We start from the raw sequence: 12,601 nt of genomic DNA, 5'->3' as shown, positions 1-12,601 counted from the left end.
TTCATCGAGAAATCTATCTCTTTAGTAGTTTATAAAATCTAAAAAAAAAAAGAAAAAAAAAAAAAAAACAGAAAAAATTAGAAATTTTTATTTAAAATTTAACGATATTTAAAAAAATTTTTATCACCTCGACATAAACAATTGGACAAGCATTTCCTTAGTATTTCCTCATAAAATTATCTGGCCATATGCTCATTAAAATGATCGAATCGGTTAACGTAGCTTCTTCGTGCGAGCATCGAGAAAATCACAATTTCTTTGGACATTGAAAATCGCTCAAAAAAAATCTAAGCATCAGGTATTTATGTACAGTATCAATCGCCATTTCACGGTTATAAAATGTACACCATTCAAGTTGTATATATGAAAATCAATAATGGCTCATCACTTTTGTCGGAAATCTTAATAGACATAGCAGGTACTAAACTTTTTCTTTGAGAATAATATCGAAAACAGCATTTGCGTCATTAAAAAGAATAGAAATAATTTTTCATCAATTTTAATGAATAAGATCTCATTTTAAAAACGAAGATTTATTTTATGGCGATATTTTAAAAAAGACTTTTTATTTGTGCATAAACTATTCTTGCAAAATATCATATTTTAATACAATTTCTTTTTTTTTTTCTTTTTTTTTTTTTTTTTCAAAGAAAATAAAACTTTCTTCATAAAATCCTTCGAAAGAGTGACGTAGAAAAAATTTTCGTCCTTTAATTACGTAAAAATAATTTAATTACTTACATAAAATGTAGATCTGATTCATTAAAATCGTTCAAGAATTAAACCTATTCTCATTAATCGTATAAGCCATTAAAAAACCACTAAAAAACCAGCAAAAAAACAAAAATTGAATATGATTAATATTACGAAAAAATGTTTTTTCAATTTTTATTTTTTACTTTATCGTGAATGAACAATTACTTTTATCTTATTTACAATAATTATTGTTTCATAGTACGTCATGTTATGACTTGACATTCCTCGACTTAGATAAAATTTCATATAGGAATATTCAATGTCGTATGATAATTTGTCCTATTTACTAATGTTTCTATTGAAAATAAGTGTAGTGTCGAGGATGCACACTGATAATATTTATTCAATGCCTTCAGAATTTACATATTATAATAAATGTAAAATTGGTAAATATATTTCAAACATTAAAAAAAAAAGCATGACACAAAAAGTATAATGAAATAAAACTAAATAATTCCTTTCAAATAAGTCATAAGTAAGTAAATACGTAGTACATTGTATTTCAACATTCAGCATTCTCAGTGATATATAATATCAAAAATTTTTCTATTGAATAACTGCTATTATATAAACAAAATGAAAAGTGAAAGAATAAAAAAAACCTAAATAAATATTATTTCATCGTATCTTAAATTTCTTCCATTAATATCGCTACAATAGTTCAGAAATTATCGATCATTTTCTATCAATTATGTTATTGATTATCACTTTAAGAACGGTCACGTGATTTTGAATTAATATTCCAATATATTTTAAAGATATTCAAATATATAAAGACGCATAAAAAAAAAAAAAATAGCAATCATTATAAATAAAAAAAAATTTGAAACAATATAATAATTAAAATACTTTCGTTTAATATCACAATTGTCTTCATAATATAATATACCCAACTTAAGTTTAATTCAAATGAATAATATAATTAAATAAAGAAAATATATATTTTGAAAATTATTAAATAATATTTCGTGAATATACGATATATTATTTGATTATTTTTTAAATATATTTTTTATAATAATACAAATTATCTATTTTAATTTATACAATCAATTATTTTCGTCACATTTGACAACGGCACAAAAATCTTCCCTAAAAAGAAATATATTATAATATGTAAAATTATTATGAAAAATTGTAATATCTTAAAAAAATTATTATCTCAGATATTTATATTAACCATTGACTTTTTCTAATAAATGGATGAACTATCGGTGGCATAAAACCATTAAATTTACAAGCTAGTGATGTTGTGTATGCACCCATGTCGTTCCATACAAGCCAATCTCCTATTTGAAATTCTGGCAGTAATGTATCTTTAACGATACAATCATAGGAATCACAAGTTGGTCCCCATAAAATAGAAGGATATTTTTTATCGGATACAGGCTGCAATAATATATATACATACATATATATATATATATATATATATATATATATATTCATTTTTTTTTTAAATAAATAAAATAAATTCTAAATATAATATATTAATTATATACATTGAATAATGAGATTGGATGACGTGATTTCAAGTTCAACAATTCTTCTATAAAACCATTATAGACACCACAGTTAACATAATACATATGTTTCAGATTATTTCCTTCGTTTATTGTTCTTTTAGAATGTAAATAACCAGCCAAAGTAAATGCAGATGTTACATAATATCTACCTGGTTCACTTATGATTTCTATTGTAGGATCTATTTCTTTGATTGCATCATTAATCATATGTGAAAGCTGAATAAAGATACAAAGATAATTTTTAAGGTTGGAAACCATGAAACGGGCATTGAATGAAAATAAATAACTAAACAAAAAGCCCGTTTCATAGTTTCCAATCTAATACTTATATATTAAGTTGGAAACTATGAAACGGGCATTGAATGAAAATAAATAACTAAACAAAACGCCCGTTTCATAGTTTCCAAACTAATACTTATATATTAAGTTGGAAACCATGAAACGGGCATTGAATGAAAATAAATAACTAAACAAAAAGCCCGTTTCATAGTTTCCAATCTAATACTTATATATTAAATTGGAAACCATGAAACGGGCATTGAATGAAAATAAATAACTAAACAAAAACGCCCGTTTCATAGTTTCCAATCTAATACTTATATATTTGGTTGGAAACTAATATATTTCATATATATATATATATGGAAAAGTTTCATATTAATAAATAGACCTCATCAATTTGATATCCACTTTCTCCAGGAAAACCACCACCGATATCAATTAACTTGATATCATTACATCCTATTGATTTAGCAAAAGTAATCAATTGTTTACATATTTCAATTCCACATATGTATGCACTGATTTGATAACATGGACTACCAGCGTGAAAGCTAAATCCATATAAAGTTAAATCTAAATCCTTTGTAAATTGTATTAATTGATTTGCCTCGACATCTGGATCACATCCAAATTTAATACCAAGTTTGGTACTTTTATCAAGATTAGAATTGTCATATCGAAAGCGTATAATTATTCTAATAAAAATAATATTTGAATTAATTATTAAATGTTTTATATATGGTGACATAAGATAATATCAACTATATATATATATATATATATATATATATATATTATATATAATAAATTTACTCACTTTGCATCGGGATATAATTTTTTAATTTTATTAAGTTCTAATTGACTATCTACCGTCATTTTATTAATCCCTAAACTTTTAGCAAACTTTATATGAGACGGACACTTTGTTGGATTTGCAAAGATTATTCTATCTGGTGATATACCAAGTTCCATAACTTCTTGAATTTCTTGCTGTTATAAATTAATAGATTATGATAATATAATATTGTTTTATATTAAAATGAAATAATTTACCTTTGATGCACAATCAAAATTGGCATTCATAGCTGCCAAAACTTTAATTACCATTGGATCAGGATTACATTTAATAGCTAACAATAAAAATTTTTCTATAAAATATTATTATAACATTAAATCAATAAAAAAAAAAAAAATATCTTACCATAGTAGGGTACAACTCTTGGCATTTTTTTAATCCAATCTTGATGCTTTTTAATTATAATACCAAGATCTAATATATAAAATGCATCTTCTTGATCATGAGTAGTAATGATATTTTTTAATATGTCATAATCTTTGACCTGATCCTCATAAATCTGAATTTGATTGAGATCAATAAAAGACATGTTTTAAATATTATATAGTATCGTCTATGTTACTGTTTCAATGAGTCGTTCATTTATACCGTGATGAACACTGATAAGCATTAGTTCCTGTATTGTGTATCATATAATAACATATTTATTCAATGATAACATGGACTATTATAGTCGAGTAAAATTAGTTATCTAAAATTAGTTATTTTTTTTGTTTTGTTTTTTTTAGTAATAAGACATTAAATAAACACAGATAAAATAAGAAACATAACTTTAAAAGAAATTCTGTACTTTTTATTATTTTAATGAACAATATATTTTTATACTGTTATAAATAATGACCAGTTTTTCTTTCTTACATTATATATGATAAACATTTTATATGAATAATATATAATAAATAGAATATATTAATAAAAAAAAAAAAAAAAAAATACAAATAATGAGATATATTAAAACTTATAAAAAAAGATAATTCATACAATTTATATTTCATATGCACATGTATATACATTTTTATTGTAGTATATAAAACAAATTTTTTTTACAAGATAAGAATTATCATCGGTTTATTAACATATTATTTATAAATGTAAATTATTACACATTACAATCATTATCACGTGCAAACATTAAAACCCCTAATTAAAAAGACATTCGTTATGTTCACATATTACCGATTGTAGTAACGTCTAATGTTAATTATACTAACGTAACGTGACTACAGCGATAGGCGTGGACAAAATCTGAACTACAAGCGCAATAAAAAAAACCACTACTCCGACTATACATCTATATAAACATCGGTGTTTTAGAATGTTAGGTTATGTTTCTCTTAAGCATGAATCATGACGTATTATAATCGAATCAGATCTAACAGAAATGTTTGTATATAATAAAAATATTAATATATCTGACACAAGCAAGAGAAAAATCATTTAATCTGAAAAGAATTAAATGAAAATAAGTAAGATTAAATGAAAATTAATTTCGTTATCTTATTGAATAAATAAAAATATAATTAATAAGATTTAAGAAAATTAAGGATAATAATTAATAAGAATACGTAAGAATAGATTTTTATTCTCATAAATAAATTATGAGAATAAATTAATAGATATAATTAAAAAATTCGAATTTTTCTTTTTTTTTTTTTTTTTTTTTTTTTTAAGCGATAATACAAATACTCGATTATTTCATTTTTCTTAAGCGCGCGCGATTGCAATGAACTTCTTGAAAGAGAAAAATATCAAGCAAATTATTAGTATCACTGTCGTAATGAGAAACTGTATAAATTATTTAAGAAATGTATGACATAAAATTATAATATTTACTTTAAGTATTCATTATAAATTTATGGGAAAGATAACCTGTGAATCATCTTCGATAATTACTCGTCGACATCCAAAGGAAGACTGATCCAGTAATAGTCAAAGTTCATTGGAGATTTGATTTTGTGACGTCACACGTAACCAATGACCGCCAATTGCAAAATTTCAATCTAAAAGAAAATAAATTATATAAATTATATAAATAAATTATTCAAGAAATGTATGATATACGAAAATATTTTCTTTTAATTCTTCGTTGATACAATTTCACGAGTCTGTACATACTGTTAGATAACACTCCATTGACTTATATCAAAAAATAAAATAATCAATCAAACATACAATGACATGATATCGAAAAATAAAGAAACATTATTATTATAATCAATTTGAATTGAAAGAATTCTTATTAAAAATGTTTCAATATCAATTTCAAGAAATTAATATTGTAATAAGTCTACATAACCTTATATCATTATATAAAATATTTTTAATAAAGATAATAATTTTCATTTGTAATAATAAATTAATTTATTTAAAAAATGTTTAATAATATAAACTAGATAATATATATATATTTTCTTTTTCTTTTTCTTTTTTTTCATTAAATCTCATTTTTACTTGGATCGATTTCATTGGTTGATTATTTACTTTTTAATAAATTTCATTGGTTGATTACTAACTTTTTAATAAATCTCATTGGTTGATTACTAACTTTAATTAAATATGATTGGCTCGTCATATTTTCACAACATTACTGATACAAAATGATGCTTTACTATAGATTATGTACGACTGATGTACAAAACGCTTCCGAAATTATCGAGGTGAATCATTTTCCTTAACATATAGCAAACGAATCTAACCTTTATATACTTCGTGGTTTAATCGTAGTCTAGAAACATAGCTTAAACGTGTAATCCAAGGAAGATACAATATTACTTATTCAATACGAATAAAACGACTTGTCTTTAACAAAATGGTTAGTTATCGTGTACATTTGAAAAAGTTAAAGAATATGATATTCTTTTTTTCATTTCCATATATATTATTCGTATAATCGTATAATCGTATAATCGTATAAACACGTGATTCTGTCAGTCCGTCATGTCCATTAAAAGTTTTTTTTTTTTCTTTACGAATCTCTTGAAGAAAAAACTCATGTCTTTTCCCATGATGATATCTGAGTGATTTTTTTTTTTTTTTAATAATATTTGACATTAATCATGCCGATTTAATTGACAATGATATTGTTTTAATTAATTAAATATTTTTTTGGTTATTGTGATTTTGGATTCTACAATTGAAAGTTAACAGATTTTAGAACTATTTGTACATTGTTTTTGAACAAATATGACAAAGTATTAATCAGTTTTAATATAAGCAAAGTATCAGATTTATATCTAATATATACACACATATATATATAAATTATATACAATTATATAGTTTTATTATAAGCAAAGTATACATAGTTTTAATATAAGCAAAGTATCAGATTTATATCTAATATATACACACATATATATATATAAATTATATACAATTATATAGTTTTATTTTATTTTATGTTATTACAATATTAATATATTTTGTGATTAATGATTTCTAATTCAAAATAATGATATCCACATTGAATTAAATTAACGTTATTTGTATATTTGTATTTTTAATAAACAAATTGTTCATAATCATTTATATTCAAATTTAAAATTCAATAATTAATTAAATATTCTTTCAGAAACCATTAATGTTACATGGACATGAACGTGCTATTACAAAAATAAAATATAACAGAGAAGGTGATTTGGTATTCTCAGCTAGTAAAGATAAAAAACCAAATGTTTGGTATTCTTTAAATGGTGAACGTCTTGGAACATTTAATGGACACAATGGATCAGTATGGTGTATAGATGTTAATTGGGATACCACTAGATTTTTATCAGGAAGTGGTGATAATACATTAAGAGTATGGGACTGCGAGACTGGTTTGTATTCAATATTTGATTTAATATTAATCTTTGATGTTGATTTTTTATTATTATCATGTAAAATGAAATTATTTATTTATTGTATTTATTTTTTTCTTATTTGTTTTCCTTCCCTTTCCCCCCTTCTCCCCTCCTCCCCTGTAGGTAAAGAAATTGGACAATTGCAAACTAATAGTTCTGTAAGGACATGCGGTTTCAGTTATTCGTCAAATCTTGCAGTTTATTCTACCGACAAAGCATTAGGTCATCAATGTGAAATGTTCATTATGGATATTAGAAATGTCGATACTAATATGTCACAAGAACATGCAATTTCTAGAATCTCTGTGCCTGGACCAAGAATATCTGCTATTTTATGGGGTGCTTTAGACGAAACCATTATTACAGGCCACGAAGATGGTGAAATTACCCTTTGGGACGTTAGAGTATGTCGTTTGTTATATAAATATTTTCTTTTCTTTTTTTTTTTTTTTATATTATATTATATTTACAATATGTTATGTTATAACAAAGTATATTTCATTTAACCCTTTGAGTGCTGAATACTCGTGGCCTATGCTGTCCGTACGGACTGAATACTTTTTTCATGCAATAGAAACAATTGCCGAGCATATACATTTGACCATAGTACAGTGATCATTTTCCCCAGGCGCATATTTGCGTCCATAGTCCATACCGATAGCATCCGCCGAGCGCATATTCGCATCCATAGTCTACATCGATAGCTTTCGCTGGGCGCATATGTGCGCCCATACCACTCAAAGGGTTAAATGATATGAATCTCAATAAATAAATAAATAAATAAATACTCAAACAGATGGGAAAGAAGTTGACCAGTACGAAAGGTCATAAATCTCAAATAAATGATATGCAATGTAACAAAGATGGAACGATATTTGTTACTGCGTCGAAAGATAATATGGCTAAATTATTTGACAGTGAGTCATTGATGTTATTAAAAACTTATAAAACGGAAAGGCCCGTCAATTCGGCTACAATATCACCTATTTTGGATCATGTAAATATTTTCTTTTTCTTTGTATATAATTATTCTTTTTAAAAGAATGCCATTTAATTAAATCTACGTTATATTTTTTATCATTATAGGTAGTTTTAGGTGGTGGCCAAGATGCCATGGATGTAACTACGACATCAGCTAGGCAAGGAAAATTTGATTCGCGTTTTTTCCATCTTGTATTCGAAGAAGAATTTGCAAGATTGAAAGGTCACTTTGGTCCAATTAATTCTTTAGCCTTCCATCCGAATGGTAAGAGTTTATCAACCGGTGGAGAAGATGGATATATTCGAATTAATACATTTGATCAATCCTATTTCGATTTTCATTTTGAATATTAATTGGATCAATGAAAAGCGAAAAAATGGAAAAAGAGAAAAAAAAAATAAACATATTTGTAATAAATATGTAATTGAATATTTTTATTATAGAAAATTTATCTCAATTCTTTTTTCCCTCTCCCTTTCTCCCCCTCCTCTATCCTCCTCCTCCTCCTCCCTCCCTCCCTCCACTGTGTTGTTCTAAGAGTTATACATTTATGATATCATATTTGATGAAACATTTAAAAATATTTTGAACAATTTTATGCGCAAAAAAAGAAAAAAAAACATTTAATAATATTACACTTATTTAACTATTATTTGTCCTATTGGAGGTAGCTGTGATATAAGAACTTTGTTTTAAGAAACAAAAAAAAAACAAAAAAAAAATACCCAAGTTATTTTAATTATTAATATATATATATATATATATATATAATGTAAAATGCTTAGATATAATAATTAATCAATCAATCAATCAATCAATCAATCAATCAATCAATCAATCAATCAACCGATCAGGTAGCACAGATATTGGAAGATAATACATATATAATAAAACATCAAACTTTGTACTTGAAATTCATCTTAACTAAATAACGAACTTTCACTTGAGCTGTATCATATATGATGTATTCATTGTATAACAATGATGAATTCTTCTTAAGTTTACTTGATACAGAAGGACCATATGGAACTTCAATGCTACCTTCCATTTTATAAACAACATTTGGATCTGGTTGAGTTTGTCCTTTTCCTATAGTCGAATGCTTATCTTTTGGTAATTTTGAAATATAATCAGCTTCATATCTTTCATACATATTACCTAAAGCAACTTCACATAACAGTAACAATCCCGTTGGGTTAGCGCTATTCGTGCAACAATAATTTGCAGACTTTGATACCATGTCAGCAAAATAGATACCTTTACCAAACATATAACCGGTAACAGGTGCTTCTGGGGGAGCTATTCTAAGTCCCTGAGATAATATACCAGCAAAATTGGTTGTCCTAGATCCATGCCAGAGTAATTTTTTATTATGCATTTTCTTAAAGGGTTTATATCTTTGATCTTCACCCTGTCTCTTTATAACAAAAACATCTTCAATTTCTAACTCATAATAACTATGAGTGGATGCATGTGTATTCTTAACATATTGTTTTATTACATCATAATCTTTACTGGATTTATCCAATACATCTATCTTTGTCTTCAATTGCTCATAATGTGCATCAAGAGGATTTTTCTTATCATCTGTCTTACCGTGAAGCAAACTATATGCTATTTCCATTTCAAGTAATGCCTCTAACATTTTACATTTCAATTGAATTTCTTCAATAGTTTCTAATATCTTAGGTCCAGAAATACCAAAATTATGTGGTATCAAAGTATAAAATCTATTCGATGCGTCTATAAGCGTGGTACGTTCGGGTGTAGCTTTTTTAACTAATTCTTGCAATTCTGTTAATACTGAATATGCTTGTTGAATTTGCTTTTTAGATAATTTACCAAGCGGCATTTTATCCATATCTATTTCAAATTCTAACATAACCTTTTTCATATTTTCTATGTTAAATATAAGCTTCATTAGATCTTGTAAAGGTTTTTCCAAATTACTCTTAATATCCGATTCTAATAATTTTGACGTATCTTCATCATCACCATGATCAATATCAATGGGATACATTTTATTTGGTACTTTAACAAAATCTTTTCTATTTCTCCAATTATTCCCAGATTTCTCTTCATAAAGTTCCTCAAATTTCATTATACAATCATCTAAAGGTGCAACTTCCAATTTTGTACCACCAATCGTAGTACCTATTCTACCCCAACTTCTGAACAACCAATATTTATTTTGTATATCGTGTTTCAATATTTGTAACTTGTAATAACTATTTTTCTTAGCTTGAATATCTGTAAGTCCTAACGTGACAGTAAATTTATCCGTTCCTTTTTGATAAACATGAGCACAATCCTCTAATCCACTATCCGGATCAACTGTACCACCACCTTTAACTTGTAATTTGATTTTTCCAGAAACTGACTTTTCATATTTACTTTTACTCTTAGATGATCCTGATTTTGCAATAACATCAGCTAGACGAGTTTTAACGTCACCACCCCAATCAGATATAGTTTTCTTTTTAATTAACGCAAATGGCGGTTCCGTATAATCCTTAGCTTCTTCGATAAAATCTTCTGAAACCACTTGTATGTCTAAAGATTTCACATCTTCCATTCTTTTATTCATTTTTTCTATTTCTTTCAAATTAGAAATAATAGCTGCCAAATTTTCATGTATCTTCGTTACTACAGATCCTCCCAAAAGTACTATTTCCCTCTTCAACGTTTCCTTATTTTTGCTCGTTTGACCTAATATTACAAATTGCATATTCTTCAATGGTTTTGGTTTTCCTTGTACCATTGGTCCAGCATCAACGTCATCTTCTTTTTTAACAATAGTAGATGTCGACGGTACAGTAATTTTAATTAATCTCCTAACAACCTTTGGTTTGAAAGCCCTGTTAATTTATAAATTATTAAAAAATATTGAATTATATGTGAACATTGTACTATATATATAAAACAGAAAAGAAAAAGACATACAGAGCTTTATAAGTATTCTTTAATTCCTCCGGAACGGAACATTTCTTTCTTTTAGGATCTTGAGTAACATATTCGCATTTTGTCCATTCTGTTATATTTCCGGTACATTTGTAACCAAGACCTGAAACGTATACCAATTGTCCGCTACATTTTGGACATGGCTTTAATGCTCCAAACGTTAATAAATCAGATACATGGTCCAATATCTATAAAAAAAAAAAAAAAATAAAAAAAAAAATAAATAAAAAAGAAATTGAAAGAAAATATTATTCATTGCTAGATCACTTTTAACAATCTTTATATTAATCCATACCGCAGAAACACCTTCTGGTACTTGTTGTTCATTCGTTTCTAAAATCATAACAAGTTCTTTCTTATTGAGCAATGACAAAGTATCCCTCATTGTGAATATTTTCTTATTTTGTTCCTTGAATTTTTCTTCTTCTTCCATATCCACTGGTTCATCCTTAAGTTTCTTTACAGGCGGTACATCATTGTTATTTATTTTAGGCAATTCCTTTTTTACAGTAGCTTGATCTTCCTTCGATAATGTTTTTATACCAGAAATTGTATCAGCTTGATCAAAAAATTCAAGTTCCGTTCTAATCTTGACAAAACATTCCAAATGATACCACCTATCTATACCACCGTATTTTCTTCCCTCGTCACTTTCAAAATCCTTTTTAGAAATTCTTATTTCACTCTTAACTATTTTCTCTTCGCAACCTCTGCACATAGCTCTGCTTGACTTTGCATATTCTATTGAAAAGTCTTGAGACAAGCCTGTAACTTTTCCACGTTTCTTACCTTTCCCAGTTGTAACTGGAAGTTTTCCAGCTTCTTCTAAAATTTACATGGAACAATATTATAAGATATATATATATATAACATTGTAAAAATTACAAATGAATAAATTAACAAATGATCAATGATATTAAACCTATATTCTTTTTAATATCTTCTTGATCCTCCCAACGGATACTATCAAAGTTAGCTATATCAGCAATGGACTTTGGACGTTGCTTTTCAAAAAAGCACTTAGGATGATACCACTTAGTAATAGTACCATCGAATACTGGACTCTATGAATCAAAAAAAAAAAAAAACAAAAAAGAAATAGATAAAAAAGGAGGAATCATCATTTAATACAATAAATTTATGTGTAGATGTTAAAGTATAAATAATGAGAGAAGTATTGAAAAAAAAAAAAATAATAATAATAATAATAATAATAAATCTAATTGATAAATTTTGTCACCTGTTAATTAAAGTACGGTGGAGGAAAAAAGAAAAGAAAGAAAAAGAAAAGAGAGAAAAAAAGGAAAAGAAAGGTTAAGAATTTTTTTTTTCTTTTCTTTTTTTTTTTTTAAATATGGAAAATAAAAAGAGAAGAAAAATAAAAATGAATAAATAG

General features: G+C 26.0%; 3 protein-coding genes across 5 annotated transcripts in view; 1 reads left to right on the top strand and 2 right to left on the bottom strand.

Moving 5' to 3' along the window:
• Window positions 1-1,787: 1,787 nt before the first annotated feature.
• On the bottom strand, window positions 1,788-5,321 carry LOC118446612 (ornithine decarboxylase 1-like). Of its 2 annotated transcripts, none has more exons than XM_085664146.1 (8): window positions 5,254-5,321; window positions 3,766-3,919; window positions 3,618-3,694; window positions 3,382-3,554; window positions 2,953-3,259; window positions 2,259-2,498; window positions 1,937-2,145; window positions 1,788-1,848 (listed from the first exon to the last, which is right to left on the bottom strand). In XM_085664146.1, the coding sequence occupies exons 2-8, from the start codon at window positions 3,788-3,790 to the stop codon at window positions 1,806-1,808; spliced, it is 1,074 nt and encodes a 357-aa protein (XP_085520272.1). In that variant the 5' UTR covers window positions 3,791-3,919; window positions 5,254-5,321; the 3' UTR covers window positions 1,788-1,805. The 2 variants fall into 2 exon arrangements, with proteins under 2 accessions (XP_085520272.1, XP_035733400.1); XM_035877507.2 differs by having other exon boundaries at window positions 3,766-4,036; window positions 5,290-5,321.
• Window positions 5,322-6,081: 760 nt separating this feature from the next.
• eIF3i (eukaryotic translation initiation factor 3 subunit I) lies at window positions 6,082-8,650 on the top strand. Its single transcript, XM_035877625.2, has 5 exons — window positions 6,082-6,232; window positions 6,992-7,238; window positions 7,386-7,666; window positions 8,059-8,259; window positions 8,349-8,650. The coding sequence occupies exons 1-5, from the start codon at window positions 6,230-6,232 to the stop codon at window positions 8,595-8,597; spliced, it is 981 nt and encodes a 326-aa protein (XP_035733518.1). The 5' UTR covers window positions 6,082-6,229; the 3' UTR covers window positions 8,598-8,650.
• A 134-nt stretch (window positions 8,651-8,784) lies between these two features.
• The window catches only part of Parp1 (Poly-(ADP-ribose) polymerase), a 4,437-nt gene continuing 620 nt past the window's right edge, over window positions 8,785-12,601 (bottom strand). The window contains exons 2-5 of one of the 2 annotated variants that reach the window (XM_035877643.2): window positions 12,128-12,269; window positions 11,501-12,030; window positions 11,188-11,393; window positions 8,785-11,102 (exon numbers count right to left, since the gene is read on the bottom strand). In XM_035877643.2, the coding sequence (XP_035733536.1) occupies window positions 9,140-11,102; window positions 11,188-11,393; window positions 11,501-12,030; window positions 12,128-12,269 (2,841 nt within the window). In that variant the 3' untranslated portion in view covers window positions 8,785-9,139. The remainder of the gene's footprint in view (window positions 11,103-11,187; window positions 11,394-11,500; window positions 12,031-12,127; window positions 12,270-12,601) is intronic. The other variant, XM_085664168.1, reaches the window with a different exon arrangement.

Source organism: Vespa mandarinia, chromosome 25 (assembly GCF_050613455.1).
Source record: "Vespa mandarinia isolate Hongniang chromosome 25, ASM5061345v1, whole genome shotgun sequence".
Classification (NCBI taxonomy): domain Eukaryota; kingdom Metazoa; phylum Arthropoda; class Insecta; order Hymenoptera; family Vespidae; genus Vespa; species Vespa mandarinia.
Note: the sequence above shows the minus strand (reverse complement) of the source record. Positions and strands in the feature narration are given on the sequence as shown.